The sequence below is a fragment of the Dromaius novaehollandiae genome, chromosome 3 (assembly GCF_036370855.1).
Source record: "Dromaius novaehollandiae isolate bDroNov1 chromosome 3, bDroNov1.hap1, whole genome shotgun sequence".
In the NCBI taxonomy this organism is placed as follows: domain Eukaryota; kingdom Metazoa; phylum Chordata; class Aves; order Casuariiformes; family Dromaiidae; genus Dromaius; species Dromaius novaehollandiae.
The window spans coordinates 1,065,676-1,086,200 of NC_088100.1; the positions used below are offsets into that span (position 1 = coordinate 1,065,676).

The 20,525-nt window shown below is 44.1% G+C and overlaps 2 protein-coding genes across 5 annotated transcripts in view; one reads left to right on the plus strand and one right to left on the minus strand.

Annotated features, from left to right (window-relative positions):
• The window catches only part of HADHB (hydroxyacyl-CoA dehydrogenase trifunctional multienzyme complex subunit beta), a 644,785-nt gene that overhangs the window by 424,756 nt on the left and 199,504 nt on the right, over window positions 1-20,525 (plus strand). The gene's annotated exons all lie outside the window — the stretch shown is intronic.
• Window positions 1-20,525, minus strand: part of ASXL2 (ASXL transcriptional regulator 2) — a 123,271-nt gene that overhangs the window by 51,851 nt on the left and 50,895 nt on the right. For 3 of the 4 annotated variants that reach the window (XM_064508187.1, XM_064508185.1, XM_064508186.1), the window contains exon 4: window positions 17,854-18,013. In XM_064508187.1, coding sequence (XP_064364257.1) covers window positions 17,854-18,013 — 160 coding nt within the window. Of the gene's footprint in view, window positions 1-2,920; window positions 3,171-17,853; window positions 18,014-20,525 lie in introns of those variants that run through there. The other variant, XM_064508188.1, reaches the window with a different exon arrangement.

Genomic DNA, 20,525 nt, shown 5'->3' on the forward strand with positions numbered 1-20,525 from the left:
GCGGGCAGGCTGAAGGAGACCTCAGAGCAGCGGGTCCCCATCAGCAGGGGACGAGAAGCGGCAGTGACACCCACGGCTCCTCTCCAAGACCAGGCCCCAGGATGATGCCCCGGATGCTCGTTCGGGTACGGAATACACCAGTATCTGCGGTTTCTGGCTGTTTTCCTCATGGGACGGGATGTGGCGGTGGGATGAGTCCCACCAAGAGCGAGAGCGTACGGCACTGGGCAGAGCCCGGGCAGGCAAAGTCCTTGAGCCAAGAATGTCTTAAAATGCTGGGAAATGACCATAAAACACGACTCCAGGAGGCAGAGATTGAGAGCGTACTGCAGAAAACCAATCTCAGTATTTTCTTCAATAAATCTTACAGTTTTTGTAATCCCTGAAGGAAAAAAATCAACCAATCAACCACACCCCTGACATAAGAGTAGCAATTTTACAGAAGTCTCTATGCACAGGCTTTATAAACTGCACACCATAAATTGTGACTCATTTTGTGTATGAAAATGAGAAGCAGACAAGGTTTAAAATGCTAATTTTGCACACTTAAATTAGACCACCGCAGCATTGCTCCACTTTCCACCTGTGCTTGTTCGCTTACAGTCGGACCCTTCAATCGATAGCAATCCCTGCTCATTTGAATTACTCCATTGCACTCATGAGAAACTCATGCAAAAAATCTACCATAAATTCTAAACTTGCAACCTTTCTAAACACCTAAAATGCCTTCCAAACTTGAAGCCACATAAAAGTGCCTGTAATGACAACCCAGTGACCGTCTCTCACCCCGCTTCCTAGCACAGGCTTAAAAAAAATGGTGCCTGCTGTAAAATCTGACGAAAGCAAAACTTTCCTGCTACAAAATAAGCCTTCATCTGTTTTCCAGCAGATTATGAAAAACTACAGATCACTCAAAACCTGGACACCATGATACACTAACCTAAATAAAGGACACACTAACCTAAACAATGGAAAAAAAAAAAAGCAAAAGGAACATTTTTGACTCTGTGTTTGCTGGCTTCCTTGCTAAGTTGCACAACGCGATCCTTGGGACAGTTTCCGAGCCAGTCACGAGTGCAAGCAGGAACTCATTATATTTAGAAAAGCCAATATTTCTACCAAATCTTTAACAGGAAGAGCCAAAATTATATAAACCAAATAGATTTTTTTTTCTGTTTGAAACTGTTACAGGCACGCAGTAGTGAAGCACCTTCTGAAGCCAGTGCTGTGATCAGGCCGTTGGGCCTGATTATGGAAACCAAGCGGCATCACCAACGTGAAGCTCTTAGAGGAAAAGCAGGTCAAGCCCTCCAACTATGAACGGACATGTCTGTGCATCAGGACTCCGATACTTTCCTCTATACTAAAGGATAATGCACAAAATTCCAGGTATGGTTTTATCTGGTGTTTATTTTTCTAGTTTATATTTTCTTAACTATTACCATTTGCAGTGAACACTGTGTAGAAGCTTAATTACTCCAGGTATTTCTGTTCACTATATTGTTTAAGAAGAGTTCAGTAAGAGTAAAAATATTTATTTCAACCTTACTAGAATGCTCTGATCTGTTTTCAGTAAATGAAATTCAGGCAAAAGTCATAGAGTTACTCTTCGCTTTTGAACACTGAAGTGGCTGCAAAAAGTTCTGACCTCCTGGATGCCACGAGGGACCCACCAGTACGCAGGCGTTGTGCTGAAACGCAAGGTAGGCTGACAACCGGCCGGGGAGAAGGCAGAGCCGTGAGCGGTGAGATGACGTCTGTGCGTGCTCATCGGGGTCGGAAACACCACCCCGAGCAAGCCGGGAGAGCGGCTTGGGTGGCTCCTCTTTGGCTCTCATCAGGAGAAGCCAACGACTCTCCGTGAAGAGCAGCTCCGGAGCAAGCACACAGGTCCTACAAACTTTACAGGCTGAAGACAGTGCACGCTATCTGATATTGGGGAGATTTTCAAGACACCTACATTAAAAGTGTCATTAGTATTTATTGCCAGAGTGACTGCTAGAAAAGCACTTCTGGAAAGACTGATTTGCAGTTATCACGCCCAGTCTATTTCCCCCTTTATCCTTAGAGCTTACTTTACCACCTGATCTTTTTCTCTCCCTTTTACTTGCTTTTAAATACAGCAAATTTACTTTGTGATTTGCTACATAGAACAGAGCTATGATCACCATGACTCTCACAGGAGGTGCCAGTTTATAGAAGTTAAGTAAGATCCTTCTCTTTCAGGATGATTCTGATTAGAAAAGGCACACAAGGGACATGACAAATGTCAGAAATTATATAAAAATCCAATTCCCACAGCCGTATTTACTGTTAGAAGCCATGAAAGTTCAGGCAGGTCTTCAGGGAACCAGTATCTTTTGTTCATTTGTACCAGCTTGCAAAGCCAGGCTGATGCACCGATTGCAATTCCATTTAAGTCAACTGAAGTTCTGCAGCCGCCTACAGACACAAGATTAAGTTCTACGTATTTTATTTCCAGACCCCATAAGCACAAACTGTATTAGTAAACCTGAGCTCAGGAACAGTCCTAGATGTACAACAAGGTGTGCACTCAGACAGCAACTGCATCACTTGCCCGTGGAGTGCACTACAAACCACTCACCAGTTGCCCTGTGAGACAATAGTGAAACCATCTGGAATGGAGGCATTGACATTTTAAGTTTCGGGATGATTTAACATCACGAAGTCCAAAGAGTCTTGGCAGTTTCCCTTTACAAATACTGCGTTGTGTCCAGAAAGGCTTGTTTTTTATTGTCAAACTCAAAAGACAACTGTGGCTGTTTCATTTCAAGGCCAAAGACAAGATATCTGTCACAACCTCTCAGCGCCACAGAAGAACCCAATCCAAAGCAGCACCCGTTTCATCCCTTAAAGCAAAAATCTGCAGCAGCCGCCCACTGAAGCGACTTCGTCTTACCTTCCAGGGGAATCGCACAAAGCTGCTCCATGAACATTGCTTCTTGCTAGGGAAGATCTGCAGCCAATGCTCCTGGCTTCCTCCAGCCTTCTGCTCATACACAGATGTACGCACTACAATGTATGAGGTTTGTTTTTAAATTTTTTCCCCTGTGCTCCTGATTGGCTCAGTGCAATGCCCATGTGGGTCTATAAATGCTAGGTTTCTATCCTTTTTAAAATCAAAGTGTCAGTTTTGCTGCTGTCAGAGCACTTTATTTTTGTACATATAAGGAAGTGGCTGCTGATGTTATCTGAACATGCTTCCTGTTTTATATGTATATGAGTGAAAATATGTCACGTTAAGCTAAACTGCACGCTCAAAGAGCTCAAGTCAAAGCCTCTAAGCAAAATAAAATAATATGAACACAGCTCATCTGTCCACTGTCTAACCCAGTTTGCGTTCACTTCGTTGATTCTCATTAAAGTCTGCGTTCTCCCAGCAGAAGCCAAGCTCACCAACCCTTGCAAAAAATGAGCCACATACTGTAGTACCACCGCTTGCTATCGAGATCTGCAGGATAATCCAAATTACAGAGGGCTTGGCCGATGCTGACATCCATATGAGCATCTCGAACATTACAGAGGTGAAAAAAACGGTCAGCAACCAAACAATGCCACGAAACTTTTCTGGCTGAATTTTGGCTGTTCTTGAGTCCGAATGACTAGATTTTTAAGTGAGCAAGGAGGTTTCTACGTGTTTTATGTAAGAGCACACAGCCCAGGAAGTGGGAGTGTAGGAGTGTTTCATTCCAGAGTTGATACTACAGAGCTAAACACTGAAGGAATCTTTTTAATTGGAATTTAATGTCTTTCTGGTTATTTTTAAGCAGAGCAAACAAATGCAACTAACTAAAAATAAAACTTGTCTCTGTGCACTCCCGCAGAGGAAAAGGGCAGTAAAACGCAAGGAGGTTGGTTCCTCTCCGTGCACCTCTAAAGAGCATCACCGGTGCTGGTGCCACATCTCAGCCGCAGAAGCCCGATCCCACGGCCGAGAGCTGCGGCAGCTCGTAGGTTCATTCACTTCCACTTTCAAACATTACTGATTTCAGAAAAGTCACCAGGAATTAACAAGTGTGGCTGGGAGGGAACAGAAGCCCTTTGCACTTTCTACTTTCATCATACTTTTCACAGCAACTTCCTAGATACCAAATGGCAGTTAATTTTATATATAGCAATGCCATGAAAGTGCAGGTTTTGACAGAGGGAACCCAGAGAACTGACCGTCCTTCTGGATGCAAACAGTAAGTTTATTAAAAAATCAAAGAAAAACTTCTTCCCTGTGGACTTCACGTCACAACTCATTTCTAGGTACACCTCTTCGACTGCCAGCTTTTTGCTGTACAGTTGGTCTGCACTCTGAAAAACTTAAACTGATAGAAACTCAAGTTCCCCTTGGTTAAAACAAATGCTTCTAAAATGACAGTAAGAATGAGGGATAGCATGTGACATAGGAAAGATGCTTTACACATACTAGAATTTAAAAATGTTTCATGCAAAGAGTTTTTGAGCCCTTTACCGTCATTAGGACACCACAGACCCTCATTTTATCTCACTAAACAGTTCTATTTTATTTATTAATTTAATTTTGTTGCAAAGTCACGTGGCAGCCAAGACCCAGAGCTGCAAAGACAAACCAGATGTCTCAGTGCCAGAAGACTGGGAGGTATCAGAGCAAAATCAAGTAATGAGATCTAGAACTAACGGAGGCCAATTTGCCCTACATTTATGTTTGGGCACTGATTTGAATGTCTAAAAACATGGAAGCTTCAAAAGCAGTTTTTCCTGCAGTCGGGCAGCTACGCAGAACTCCTGTGCATGCTCACACAGCTCATAGGTTCATGCTGCCGCGTTTTCCATAGCAGGAGCACGTACAGTCTCTCTTCTCTCTTCCCAGTCACTTACTGTCAGGAAAAGCAGGAATGCAATCATCTTTGAAGGCCCTCCAGCTAACTCTTCAGTTCGGTTAAAATCAGCTTTAAAAGCTGTGGATGAAAAACAGGCAGCTGAGAGCGCAAGTCCTTTTATTTTATTTTTCTGAAAACAAGGGCATGCACGAGTAGACGCCCTGTCTGACTAGCCTGATCAAAACACCCAAGTTTCTGCAGCTGGTGACACAAGAAAAGATGATGTGCTCAGCATCATGCTCATCATGTCCCAGCAGAAGTGCTACTGGCTTGATTAGGGTTGGTTTCTACCAGGAATCCCTAGCAGGGCTCTCCCCTGCACGAAACATCCTTGACAGCTCCTCCACAGCTGCAGCAAGCAGCAAACAAGTTTCCTGAGAAAGGAGGGATTCATCCAGGTGATACATAAATACGTCACATTAACCATTCTCCACAGGAACCAATTATTTCCCTATAAAAACCTGTAAGTACTAAGCTGTTTCCCCAAAGCCTCAGTCACGCACCCTTGCCCACGCGCCCAGACACTCCCGTAGATAAGGACTCTTCCTCCTGTTCATACCCACCATGCTGTATCCATATAGAAAAACAGCACCATAAATCTAACTTTTTGGATGCCCCTTCTTTTCTAAAATACATTATTTTTTGTGAAGTAATATCTTTTGTTTATGAACTTCACTACATACCTCTAAAATCCCTCATGAAACCCATCGAATGCCACACGCTTGCACCATCTAAGCGTCTCGTAACCAAGCTGTCATGATCCCACTTACTCAAAATGAACATCAGATGATGTCATTTATTCAAATGCACCAAATATGCCTCTTTCAGGAGCCTGCAGTAAGTTTAGTGCTTTCGTTTTAAACCTCTGAACAAACCCTATGTTAAAGGAAATATAAATATATATATATTTATGTGTATATATATGGAGAGAGCACGTGAGCAAGCGTCCCTGCAGGTTGTCCTGCTAGTGGAGAGGTGCGAGGCAGACGTGCTTCGGAGTAGCTGGGCTTGACAAGCATTTAAGCAGCAGCAAATCTAAATTACTTAACTTAAAAAACCCAAGTCTCCGAGCATCTCCAAACGTGGTGTCTGGGAGCGTCCGGAGGAGCAGGCTGAGGAGGAGGTTTCCAGGGGAGAGTAAAAGCTAAAGTGCACGGCTGCTCCTTTAGTCTTACTGCCGCGATGGATGGCAGCAATATGAAAAAGAAGAAAGGGAGAATAATAGAGAAAGGAAATACATGCTGCAAAATAAAAGCTAAAGCAATTACCAGCAAAGCAAAGAGCGCTTGGGGAAAGCCCCCACTGCGGTTGTTAACTTCCTACGGCTTGTCCCTGACACAGCAGCACGAAAAGTCACAGAAAAGGGCAAATTTGGCAGTATGGGTGAATTTGCCCCTGTGCAGAGGAGTAATATGAGGCCACAGACACTTAACTCCATTTTTGCATTCTGCCGTAACAGCAAGTTTATTAGGAAACAAGTGCTAATACAGCACGTTGCTTGGAGCAACGCGGCAGCCACGGCGCTAGCTCCTCGCCACGAAGGCAGATCTCAGCACCGCCACGCGTCCGAAGGATGGATGAAGCTTCTGACTTCGGGCTAAGTTTGTTTTTTATTTTTTTAATTAAAGAAAACCTCCTTATCTAGAAGGAAATTTCTAAAAATGTCGTATGTGGTGCCACAGTAATGTTCAACTTCATGAAAAGAGGAACCATACCAAAACATGGAAACAAGTCACCAGGAAGTTAAAAGGAGCATCTGAAAGGGTAACGCACATACCAGTGGCAAAGACATTATTTAAATAAACCATAAGAGATTCCTGGATTATCACCTAGCAAAATTGACTCTAAAAAGATTCAGAAATAAACTTGTCTGGATAAGCAGCAGAGTAAAGCCGACTCCTTTAAACGATGGGGTCAGAGGGGAGCACTTCCTACAGAGCAACGACTGCTCAAATGTGAGCAACAGGCAGAAATAGTTGGGTTCTGCTATGACGGGGGGACATTGGTGGGGCGTCAGGATCTCAGAGTTACCACAGATGAAAATGTCACCTCGACGCTCAGAAGTAGTCAAAAAAGCATAAGAATGTTACAAAATACTATGGAAAGGAATAAGCAAAATATGTTTAGCGTATTTAGGAAAGCACCGACCATAGAGAGCAGTCTGTGCACGCACATAACACATGCGTCCTGAACTGTACGTGCGTTTCTGCCCCCTGTTCCCAAAAATCCCCTGAAAAATGCAAAATAACTGAAGGAGATTCAGAAAAGGAAATAAGTATAGTCAGAAACTTCATGCAAGGGCAGACTATGACTCTGTGAGGAAGGAGCAACAAAAGGAGAATGACAAAGGTCTAGAAAATCACTGTACATTTACTTGGCTGTTACCGTGACACAGTGCTGGAGGCACTCGCTGGAGTTAACAGATGACCTGTCTACGTGGAGGTACTTTTTGGGACTGTCAACTCATATTTGGAAATTCAGCTTCAAGGGATGTTTCAGAGGCCAAAAGTATAGATGAGCTAAATGAATTACAAAATGAACTAAGGATAGGTCCATTGGGACCTGCTGAACATGCTGGTCTTCTTTCAGTCCCCAGTGCAGAAGTCCCTAAATCATGGATGGCTGATAATCGTTGAAGAAATCCACCCTTTTCCCCTAAGTACGTGCTAATGCTCGCTTTCAGAGAGGTTACCAGGACAAAAGACTCTTCTCGTGGATGCAGCATCCTCGTCTTAGGTCCAACCTGGACTGGTGCTCGGATGTTCAAGGAAGGTTTCCAAATTTCAGAATTCCCAACACAGCAATTCCAACTGTATCTAATAACTACAGGAGACAAACTGATGAGGATCCCTGAGGACAAAGCAGGGGGACTACAGATTAGTGTAAAAAAACCCTGCATTTTTGCAGCAGAGCTACAGGCACCCAGGACCATGCAGAATTGGTTGTAGAGATGCCGAACTGCTCTGCACTGCACGTCCTGGGCACGGGGCATTTAGTACATGCTGTTTAGTCTGGAGTGCCATGAGGAATCCTGGCAATTTTTACAAATAATTCTCAAGCAATCCCCCTTCTCCCCGTGCACTTCAAACACCGTCACGTTAGTCTATCGAATCTGACAGCTGCCACCACAAATCAGCAGTAACTGCCAAACTGCTGCCCTATCTGATACACAAATTAATTGCTAAGGAACCCAAAGCTATCAGCTCTGGAGAAGGTTTGGTTTAACCCCGACTTAGTGCAAACACCGCACCCATCCACCCAAAACCGAAATGACGTCCGAGCAGCAATGACACCACTTAAGCTCTTGAAAGGTATCATTTTGGTTAAAAAAAACATGATAGGAATGAAACCCAACTGCTCCTCTCAGGTAACTATTTCACTGTTAGCTACTCTAGTATTTTCATTTGATCTGCAGTAACTTATTATTTCCACTATTTCACCTGCATTCAACCTCGTTACTCGTGTGTGCTATACAGCTCGGGTTACTAATGTATCCGGAGACAGCACTCTTCTCCTCAGCACTAGGAAACTATTCCTTAACAAAAGGAGAACTATTACAAATGAATACTATATTTATTAAGACAAAAGAAGCCCTTTAGGATGCCGAAGCATTAAGAAAATAGTGATAGGGCATTACAGGATATACGCCCTGCAGTCACATCAATATATTTATGCACTCTTTTCTTGTGAGAAAACTTTGTAATTGCAGTATAACTGATGATTTCATTAATATACACATCTACCACAAAATCATTCGTTATGCCATTAACCTAAAAAACAAGTAATGGATTCAAAATGAATTAAGGTTAGAACTGACCAAAATACTTGCATGCAATTCTGACATGTGCTTAAGTGTCACGGGAGCCAAGAAAAGCAGATTCCACATTTGCAGATGATCCTAACTTTAGATGCTTATTGTGCAGCATTTTCCGCCTGAACTCTTCGCTGTAGTCTGCCCTTACATTGAATGGAGAATGGATTCTTTCAAGACGCAGTATATTCATCCTGTTTTAGAATTTAGTCTAGAATGACCTGAATCACAGTCTAGAAATGCCTATTTCTTTACACCCAATCTAAAGCCACATTAGGGTAATGCCTAAAATGTAGCTATTCATCCTGCAAACGTTTGTTGCGTATATCCTGTCTACGTTTGCTCAGATTTTCATCGTTTGTGCCTTATGCGGGGAACTCCAATAAACACACTCAGAACTCGCAGATTCCTGAAAGTCCGACTTCAGGAACGTATCCAAGATCACACAGCAAATAAACCACAGCTGGATTCAGAACTTGTACCGCCTGATTTTTGTTGCCATCTTTCCTGGAAGTGAGGAACACACCAGCTCTAACGCTTAGATGATCTGCAAGCAGGACTGCTCGCTCTGCCAGCCCGACTTTTGAAGAGGATTTACTGAATGATAAGCAACCCTCAGTGCAGAAGGGCTGTTTAATGCAAAAATATTACGTAGCAGTTATAACGAGACTTGATATACCCTGGAAAAAACAATGTGCTTCAAATCAAATGTGCTCAGATGTAGAAATGGAAGCTGTAAGGCTTTGAAAGCATGAAAGAATCAAGTATCCACAATGAAATCCTTACGAAAGCCAACGACAAAATTCCCAGCGTTTCCACTGGACGATTCAGCCAAGCACCAAAAAATTCCTGATCTCTCTCCTGACCTTTGCTGCTATGCTCCACCGGGAAGCCCTGGCTGCTGGAACGCAGGCACATGCTTTCCACGTTCAGCATCAGTATTTTGCCCCTAGATCCACATACTTTCTTCTATTTCTCTTTAACAAGGGCCAGACACAGTCTTTTCCTTCCCACCTTCAGTATATGAGGCCGGTTGTATATTTTACTTTGCTTTTTATCAAATATAATATCTAAATTGTCTTACGAGGCAACCAATTCTATTGGCAGTGTTGCTCAATGTAAAGTCTATTCAAGTCTCTCTACAACTGGCACTAAAGAAGTCCAAGAAAGCATGCAGAAAACGAATTCAGAGAAAACCAATCACCATAGAGAAAAAGTCTGTATTAATTAACCACAAACAGATTTATCAAACATCCAGCAAGCTGCAGGTTAGCTGAAGGGTGCTAATACTCAAGAGAAAGGATTTATAGGGACTGACACACCAAGACTTAACTATGACTGAAGTTAAGTCATCCAAGCCAAGGAGGTTGAAAGCAGGAAACAATTTCCAGCAGACACATCTGCAGCAGGCTCTCTCAGAGCAATAAGCAGAGACTGTAAGACAGAATCATTTCAGAAAACGGCTGGAAAAACCTTGGAGACAACACTAGAAAGAAGAGTTTTGTGCTGACTAAAACTGAAGGTATGAAAGCCACGACTTGGTGCATCACTTCTCCTCTTGTTTCTAGCAGCTGAATTGCACCATGTTGCATTAGGCACCACATCTTCAGGCGGCTGCCAGGTCTTCAACAGCTCTTTGACCAGACCTCTGACACCCTGCACAGTTGGGCTATCACCACTGCGGCTCCACCAGCAGAACCAACACGGGAACTGCTGGCACTGCGAGCGCAAAGCCAGCTATGCAAAAAACATCCAGTCCCTGCAGAACTGATACCGAGCAGTCCTGCTTTTCAGCCCATGCTCACGTCAGTCAGTCGGGAATTTCTGCACGCCTCCCCGCTGTACCTAGAAATGCCATTTCATGCTGTCCTCATCCTCCCCATGAGCTGGCTCGTGTGGCTCAGCAGCAAAATCTCATCAACTCACAGATGCCACTGAAAATAAATCCCCTTTTCCTTTTTGTTACTAGCTTTCAGCTGGATCTGATCTCCGATTCAAGTCAGCATGCAGCAGCACGGCTGCCAGGGCTGATGCGAGGGCTGCAGTGGCACAAGGCTGGGACCACCCCTTGTAGCACTAACAAAATTTTAGGTCAGCTTCAAATGACTGCGAAACTGCACTGTGTTATACAACGATGGGCTTCTCATCGCACTTGCTATCCTGAGAACTCTACAAAGCGCCAAGTGTGAGGATAGAAGACAAATTAGGAGAAATTTCAGTGGCTGCTCTACACTACTAACAAATTAGGCTAATGTCAAGAAATCTTAAGACCATGCCAAGTCAAGAAGTATTTTGGACTCAGGTTTCTTTAGCATTTAATAATAATGATACAAATATTACACCATTGTAGCTTAAGGACTCCTCTGGAAAAGCAACACAACACCCCTTTCTGCGGTGTCACAAGATCACAACCATCAGCTTTGAGAAGGGGAAAAAAATTAAAAGCCACTATGTTTTGGAATGGTTAAAAAAAAATCTCATTCCTAAAGCAATTTTAAAATAACTCAAAAAACACAGATTTTTCTCTAGTCTGACCAGAGGCCATCAGGAAAGCAGACGGAGGTGGAAGGGACACAGTACTGGCCATTTAGAGGTGTATGCAGAACTTCAAGCAAGACCTTTTCTACTGCAGACACGAGGCTGAAGTTTGCTGCCCTATGCTATAGCAGTTACATGCTCGGAGATTTTGTACACTTCTTTTGGTGCATCTAAAAGAACGGAGCAAGTCCCTATATGCTTTTATACCAGATTATCTAGATGCCAATCTGAAATGCGAGTTTCATGGTTACAGTTAAGTAGCTTTTAATGCATTCAGTTGTATTTGGACATGTGCCATCAAAAAATAGATATCTGATTCACTTCAAATATTTATCACTGTGTGTGCTCGGTGATCTAGGCTCTTACACATGCCAGTTATTAAACCACAGCAAAGTATTTCTATCTTTGTTTTCTGCGCCTCTATTTTAGTCCAAGGAGGCTGGTGCTTTTTGGCAGAGGATAGATAAACAAGTGTTAAATCAGAAAAACGCCATTCACAAGGGTTTGGGCAGTTATGGGCTACTTTCAACTTCGTGTGGAAAATAAAATCTGCAGTTTCACCCATTTTGCTTGGAGCAAGTTCCATTATTTCAGTGGGAAAGCTGATGGTAGATCCTGATCGTAGCTGCGATGTCCTGACAGCAGGTGCCTATGTCCCGTCAAACCCTACTGATGCTTTTTGCGTTTCTTAAAAACGGTGCTGAACGCGATCCCCTAAGGCACGTACATCGTGCAGAACTAATGAGGGGCTTTACAAACACCAGGAACCGGACAGCTGAGAGGAGAAAGGTGTTGCTCTAACAGGTCCCAGCCCTTCAATAAGAATACGCCAACTAGCAAAGGTGTCTTTTTCCAGACTTACCTGTTTCCTGCACTCCACCCTATTTGCCTGCATTTTTTTTAAACATTGCTCCAAACCAGCCACAGTGTTTCAGCTGAGACCTCACCAGTCATCGCTGCACCGCACAGCAGTCCCCATCTTACAAGCAATACTCCTGGTAACATATTCCAGGAGGAGTTTAATCTTTATTGCAATATCACCACACATTGACTCAAACACGTCTCTGCTCTTACAGCATTTTTGCAAGAACTGCAGCCTAAACCGGCCATTTCAAATTCTGTATTTGTGCCTTTATTTTGCCCTGCCTAATGCAGTAGATATGCGCTTGTTTCTAGAGAGTGGTGCAATTTTAATTTGAACCCTTCTGTCAGTTTAATCAAGATAATCTTTGAATCCTGGTTCTGTCTTCCAAAGGCCTTGCATTTATTCTCCTGTAAGGGGACCTCACTGGTCCCCGCTAAAGACAGCACACTGGGCTAGAGCAACCCTAGTGTTGCTGCTGCGTTTGTACCCTATATCTACACAAACGTTTGCTTCCCATTTTGCTCTGGAAATATGGCCCTGTGGATTGCATATTCATTTGCATATATGCAAATTACCAGAGGCATTACCAGAGATTCCCTGCAGCTCCTTCCAGTAGCTAGCTGTGCCGCCCTTCCCCGTGCTGCGGGTGCTGCTCCCCTGCAGAAGCTCCTGCTGCTCTGCAACAAGTGCGATCGCACCATAAAGTGCTCCCTTTAAAAAAGGACTCCTATTTCAACATATTCACAGCTGCAGCTCTTAAAAACAATCCCTGTAGTTTAAATAAGAGAGGTGTCATAGGTTTGTTCTAAGATGGGAGGCACATCCTGTTCCGCCGGCAACAGAGATGCGGTAACATCTCAAATCACAGCTGCTAGATCTAACAGAAGATACCTGTCAGAGCACTGCAGTTTTGAGAGGTAGTGAAAGTCCTACCAACCAGGACACTTATTTTATTCTGTCCTCTTACACTCGTGCAGCTCCCAAGAAAATTAAAAAAACAGATTCAAGTTAATGCTGAAGAGAAACAATCCTGTATATGATACTATATAAACACACAGGTCTTCCTGTCCATTGTATTTTTCACATTCATTTTCATTTCACTTAGTATTTAAAAGAAAGCACTTTTCAATATGGAAAAGTAAGGAAAATTGACTGCAAAAACAAGGTTTCACCTCAGCTCTATTAACATCAGCACTCAAATAAATCCTCTGTTCTCCACCTCTCAGTAGACTTAGCTCATTACTTGTAAGAGAAGTAGCAGAAATACTCAGTGCATCATTCAAGTAAAGTCTAGAAGAAATAAATCATTATATGCATCTCATCCTGGACTTTTTGAATAGTGTAAAACAAGCTATTTTTCCCGGAGAACGCTGCAGTGCAGCTGAATGCACCTTTGCGGTCACAGCAGAGCAGAAAGCTAACCCTTCAGTTCCCCCCACCGCCTCTGATGGATTTCAGCCTGGTGTTTCAGAGGAATGTGCTAAATCCGTACATTAGTTGAGAGAAATTTTAATTCTGCTAGGAAAGTCTATCAGTACAAAGCAACTCATGGTTGATTTATGTTCTCAAGTATGAAGTTCATGTTGTCATCTTTGGCAACTAGCCTCTGAGACCTAAATATATCCAGAAATATTCCTTTACCCCTCTCTTTACTTTTCCAGTCAGGTCCAACTGCATAAAGACAAGTTTTGTGAGCACTCCTTCCTACCAGTGCATTACGTTTCAAGATTTTAAACTGAATACAGCCTATGGTTCTGTGTATGCCAAAGGTGATTTCTTTTTTTATGCCTAGTCCTGATAGTTACAATATGACACCCAAGCAAGTAATAAGAGGAACACTTCAATCTCCTATTTCATCTACAGCTAGGCTGGCAAAAAGAAAAAAGTTTCATAATTCATCACTAATTCAGCTCTGGCAGGAGTAGCAGAGGTGAAAGAGGAAAGTAGCGCTTAGGAGACACTGCTAGCCTAGGACCTGGCCTCAGACAGTAAAACAACAAAATACTGAAACCTGGCATTTGGATGTCTGCTAAAGATCTGGTGGTTTCCACCACAGCTACTTGCTTTCATGAAACTGAAATGGAAGACAGAGATGACAAAAATGTCCAGGAGAGGTGGAGGACACCAAGACGTTGGTCTGCATCTCCTGACTAGCAAGGCTTCTTCCCTCCCCTGCTGTTTGCTTGGAGAGTAAAAGTCAAAACTTTCACATCTTCTCCCTAGGAGCATCCCTAAAGAAAGTACTGCTCCTTCATGAAGGAACCCCTCCCAGTTGTCATGACTTTTCCAGGACGATAGAGATTGACCTTACAATGATGTCGCCAGTTAGCTCAGCCCCACTGGATACATCCCATCAGGTCCCACGGATTTGCATTATGTCCTATTGCTAAGTGGTCCCTAAATGGATTTTCTTCTACTGTGGACAACATTTCACTCTCCATGCTCTGTCACCAGTCTCGGGGAATGGGGAGCCAAGAAAGCCTGAAGCGAAGAAGGCACTGCATGATGTAGCCTCGTACGGAAGGGGAAAGGAGGGGTGGACTGCCCGAGGAGAATAAACAGGCATTGCCTGGGCATGCAGGATGGGATTAGGAAAGCCAAAGTTCAGCTGGATTTGAAACCAGCCAGGGATGTGAAAGGCAGCAAGAAGGGATTTTTCAGGCACTTCAGTGGTAAAAGGAAGACTAAAATAAAGGTAGGCCTGCTGATGAGTGAGGTGGGAGACGTTGTTACAGCCTCACCTACCCTAAAGGGTCTGCATCATCCCTTGCAGCACTCCAGCCATGAGAAGCATCTCACCACGTCTCCATAGTCCCAGGGACACCATAGCTCTGACTGCATACAGGCTTCTAATTCCTACCCTTTCCCTTGTTGTGTGTTCACTTACAGTCTCTTGAGATAGGTCTCCAACAGTGCTGCTTTCTCAGGAAAAGTGAGAACACCTTCCTCATCATGCTTTCCTCCACGTACTTTCTCCCTGCCCACGTGCTGCTACCTAAACTTCTCTTCTGGCTTTCATTGCCATCCCACAACATATCCCTTGATATGTTCCAGGTCTGCTTCAGCAGTGCCCACGTGGATGAACAACAAGAGGTAATAACATTGCAAGGCCAGATGAGCTCTACCAACCTCTCCACAACATTCCCGATCCGACCTCCTGGCAAGCACTGACCTCCCAAGACAACCAGTATCATCAGAAGGATGCCTCTGTCCCCCCAGGAGGGAGTCTACAATCACCATCACCAGCTGCTTCTGCTTGGTGGCAACCAACTAACCTTAACTGCTATGATAAGACACGAGATCATGGAACTGATCAGTCATCAGGAAAATTATTTCCAAAACATTTATTGGCTTAAATACTCGAGAAATCAACAGAGAAATTTGAACGGTTTCTGAGTGAGCAGCATGCAAATGCAGAGTCACTCAGCATGGGAAGTGTACCTCCTGCACGAGAAAGCAAGCAACCTGATCTGCATGCATCTCCTTTCCACTCCTGCAGGGATCTGCCAGTGCAGGTGGAATCCAGGCTCCTCAAAGGCTTTGCTGAATTCCCCTTTGCTTGGAAGCAGTTCAAATTATCTATGGCTCTAAAAACCAGTTACATAGAAACACCATTCCTGCTTTAGCAAACACATCTACAAGGAATATGAATCCCGCACTATGCCATATTGTTTTTCAGAGTCTTCTTAAAAAGAAGCTTAAGGAGAAAGTCATTTCCCTTCAGAACCTGTAAAATGACTTTCTATGATGGTTAGTGTTAAATTCATTAATAATTAACAGGTATTCACAGAAAGGAACACAATCCTTGGGAGAAGCCATTTTGAAAAGGAGGAGAACAGTCAGTAACACTAGTGATCAGAATCACAATTCTCATACTAAATACCATTCCTAAAAAAAAAAAAAGAAGTCAGTATCAGACAAAGATGAGCAAAATTTCCATTTTTATATCTATACTGAAACTGATGCTTTCAAGTTTTCTACTTTTGCGTTTCGGTTAACTTTTTTTAACCATGCTTAGCCATTTCATTCTAAGAATGCTCTTCCTTCATATGTCATTTCTTAAACTACGCGTCATCCTGTTATTTCAGTCATTCTGTAACATACTATAGAAAAGTTTTTAAATAAAAAGTATAAATATACTTCTACACAAACATTGAGATCTCATTAGAAGGAACATGTTTCATGAATTCCCTTCCAAGCTTAAAACAATATAATGTTCGATGCTGTCTCCCACAGCATCCTCACAAGCAAGCTCAGAAGTGCAGGCTAGATGAGCAGTGAGGTGGACTGAGAATGGCTGAACTGCCAGGCTCAGAGGGTTGTGATCAGCGGTGCTATGTCCAGCTGGAGGCCTGTAGCTAGCAGTGTCCCCTGGGGTCAATACCGGGTCCAGTCTTGTTCAGCTTATTCATCAATGACCTAGATGATGGGAGAGAGTGCCCCCACAGAAACTCTTATGATTATCCCAAACTGGGAGCAGTGGCGGAGACATCGGAGGGCTGTGCTGCCATTCAGAGGGACCTGGACAGGCTGGAGAAAGGGGCAGAGAGGAACCTCAGGAAGTTCAGCAAAGGGAACTGCAGAGTCCTGCACTTGGGGAGGAATAACCCCAGGCACCAGGACAGGCTGGGGGCTGACCTGCTGGGAAGCAGCTCTGCAGAGAAGGACCTGGGAGTCCTGGTGGACAAAAGAGTTGGGCCAGCAATGTGCCCTTGTGGCCAAGAAGGTCAATGGTATCCTGGGTTGCCTTAGGAAAAGCATTGCCAGCAGGTTGAGGGAGGTGATCCTGCCCCTCCACTCAGCCCTGGTGAGGCCACATCTGGAGTCCTGTGTCCAGTGCTGGGCTCCCCAGTACAAGAGAGACATGGAGCTACTGGAGAGAGTCCGGTGAAGGGCCACTAAGATGATGAAGGCACTGGAGCATCTCCCCTATGAGGAAAGGCTGAGAGAGCTGGGACTGCTCAGCCTGGAGAAGAGAAGACTGAGGGGGGATCTTATCAATGCATTTAAATATCTGAAGGGAGGGTGCAGAGAGGATGGGACCAGACTCTTTTCAGTGGTGCCCAGTGACAGGCCGAGAGGCAACGGGCACAAAGGGAAACACAGGAAGGTCCATCTGAACGTGAGGAAAAACTTCTTTACTGTGAGGGTGACAGAGCACTGCAGCAGGTTGCCCAGAGAGGTTGTGGAGTCTCCATCCTTGGAGATATTCAAAAGTTATCTGGACACAGTCCTGGGCAACCTGCTCCAGGTGACCTTGCTTGAGCAGGGGGGTTGGACTCGATGATCTTTAAATGTCCCTTCCAACATAGACCGTTCTGTGATTCTGCAGTCAGTTCACATAAATTTCAGTCTCAGAGATTCTATGCTCATTCCTTGCTAATGCGGCATCCAAAAAATCACCAAAAGAGGCCAGAATTATGCCGTACAATCCTTCTGGGAAAGAAGAGGGATAGCAGAGTGAAATAGGAAGAAATACATTCCGCTGTTCTGCTGTCTGAAGCATGGTATGCTGGCCTGCAGCTCTTATCAAGGCCCTAAATACAGCGACTTAATTACAGACCCCTTTCTTTCCCCTTTGGTGCCCCTAACAGTGAAGCAGCATCTGTGTCATGAGTTCTAATCCACGAGCACAACTGGTAAAAGTGGGCTTTTAGCCCATTATAACAGCTTCATGTTAGAATAAGGAACAGATTTATTCAATAACAACCTCAAAGTCCTTCCCAGACACAGACCATGTTACAATTATCACTTCCGAAAAGGAAAATTACCTTTCCTTTTCCATCTGCTTTTCTTCCCGTCTTTGTTACCGCAAGCATCGCTGCTGCTGCTGCTGCTGCTGCTGTTCTCCGAGCTCTGGGAGTCTGACTGCGCATCGCTGCTTTCTTCCGAGCCATCGGAGAGCTCTTTTAGGCCATCTGGAACATCCTTCTGCAAATCAAAACAGCACAAATACAGTTACCTACGCCACGTAAAATTCTCCCAACTAAAGAATACTTAAAAGTAGCAGTAGTCTTTATTTACTAAGCACCGATCGTGGATTTTCTGTGCCTCCAAACAATGTCGGGACTGCTCAGACTCTGGCCTCCTGAAAACTCGCGTCACCTTTCACTAGTCCATATAAAATACTTTAAATTTCAGCTGCCTCGTCTGTCTACTTTCCTCATTGTCACCTTTCACAAGTACACCCTTCCCTCCACACCCACTGTACTTGTCTTCTCCATCCCAAACTGCCAACTCCCATGTATGTCTGCTTTACGGGAGAGCTGGGCAATTTCTGAACTTCATGATAGAAGAAAAACAGCTTGACAACTCGGTGTCCTGCAGCTCCCAGATAACTTTATTGTGTGCCGGGTCCGCAGCAGCCTCAGACGTGCTGGTACAGCTCCGTGCAGGGATGCACCTGGCAGGTGCTTTTGTGCAGTAAGACATCTGAATTGTCGAAGCCCGTAACTCCCCGTTAATGCACGTTCCCGTGCAGGATTTTGGGCTGACGACGGCCAGCAGCAAGACGCAGCGCCGCTCGGCACCGGGAGCTTTCGCCCTGAGCACAGACTGCCCTCTAGTGATCACCCAGCCCGGACCAGCGTTTAGTCTACGCTGCCAATTAGCAACAACAAACCGATTCCTGCTGATGGGGACTTCAGGCATGGTTAACGCTCCCATTTTCCTGCCACCCAAAACTGCTCCGGACGCCTCACGGATGGATTATTTGCAAAGAACTGCATCGCCTGCAGACAGCCCGTCCCTTCCCATCCTCACCCGCCCCCTCCAGCGTCTATCAGACGGCCTCAGCTTCGACGGACGGCATATCTGAAATTAGGTCTTGCTAGGTACATAGGTGACTCTAACATTAAATGTTTACTCTACAAGGCAGATAGGAGAGCATTTGCAACAGCTGGACAAGATTAACACATCTGTGTACTTCAGAGAGGAAAGAACCATCTTTTTTTTTTTAAAAAAAGGAACAACCAGACTCTGCCTGAAGACCTGTATTTCCTTCTAGCTGCTTACCAGAAAAAGTCAGTCAAAACAACTTTCCCTTTTTAGTTAAAGTCAATTAATTTCTTGTCCTTTCTCTGAAATTAGAACTATGACTAATTTCCACGTGTAAGACCAAAAAGTACTTAAGAAGACACAAGTGTTATCAAAATTTAATTTATTCCAGACTTTTTCCATCAGCAAGGTGAAGTACTAAATGGTTTAGATATTGAATTGTATTTTCATCCTGAACTTCAGAAATAAAGTTCTTTTAACTGCACATAAAAGATTATTTGTAAACCATACTGTAAGGTAGCACCAGAAGCAGGAAAAAAGCTTGATATCAAGTGTCACCGAAGTTGATGAAGATATTAAGCTTGTGTATTTCTAATACTGATACTCCCTTCCTTAAAGCTTCTTTACAGATTAATCTTTGGAAAGATGACTTTAGTCATCGGAGACGTGTCAACTACACGTTACCTAGTTCAGACTTTTTTCCAAGACGTTTCCTTTAAAGTCTTCTGCTGCGAGAGAACCAAGCCTCTGGGTCAGGTGCCATTATTTATGGCCAGGTAGTGTGGAAGACACGAGGAGCTAGAAAACCTGGACTTCCCTGGCCTTTGACTTGATATTTCTGACTGAGAGTGAGTTAAGACGATGGGGCCAGACTCTTCTCAGTGGTGCCCAGTGAAAGGATGAGAGGCAATGGGCACAAACTGAAGTGCAAGAAGGTCCACTCGAACATAAGGAGACACTTCTTCATGGTGAAGGGAGCTGAACTTTGGAACAGGTTGCCCAGAGACATTGTGGAGTCTCCGTCCCTGGAGATATTCAAAACCCACCTGGACACAGTCCCGGGTAACATGGTCTAGGTGACCCTGCTTGAGCAGGGGGGTTGGACCAGATGAGCTCCAGAGGTGCCTTCCAACCCCCAGCTACTCTGTGAGTCTTCTTGCAGTAATTAAAACTTATTCACTCCTTCCAGTAACCATACCCAATAGTCAAATAAAAGATGGTTTTCTAGCTTCCAGTCCTATAAACACATCTGGTAAGACTTTGAGAATGTTGTTTTTAGCATCCATGGTAAAAAAAAAACAATGGAACTAGACAGACTTCCCCAAATATAAAGTTAAAACTAGTCCTGCACACTGGAATCTTCCAATTTACCAGTGAACAGCAAAATCCACTGCATAGAGTGGAAAAAATAAAAGAAAAATGCATACAGGCAGAACTGCACATGATCTTCCAAATAAGGACAGATGTGTTTCATACTGAACACTAGCAACGATGTTGGGACCAACAAACATGAAGATGGCAGGCACGAGCACGTTTGGAAATCATCAAGCATAAAAATGCCTGAGGGGTCTCCTTGAAGGCCAATAAACCAAAATACTGGGCTGCCAAATCACGCGCCTTGCAGCATGGCCAGCGGTAGCCGGGATCGAGGCGAGTCACAGCGGCA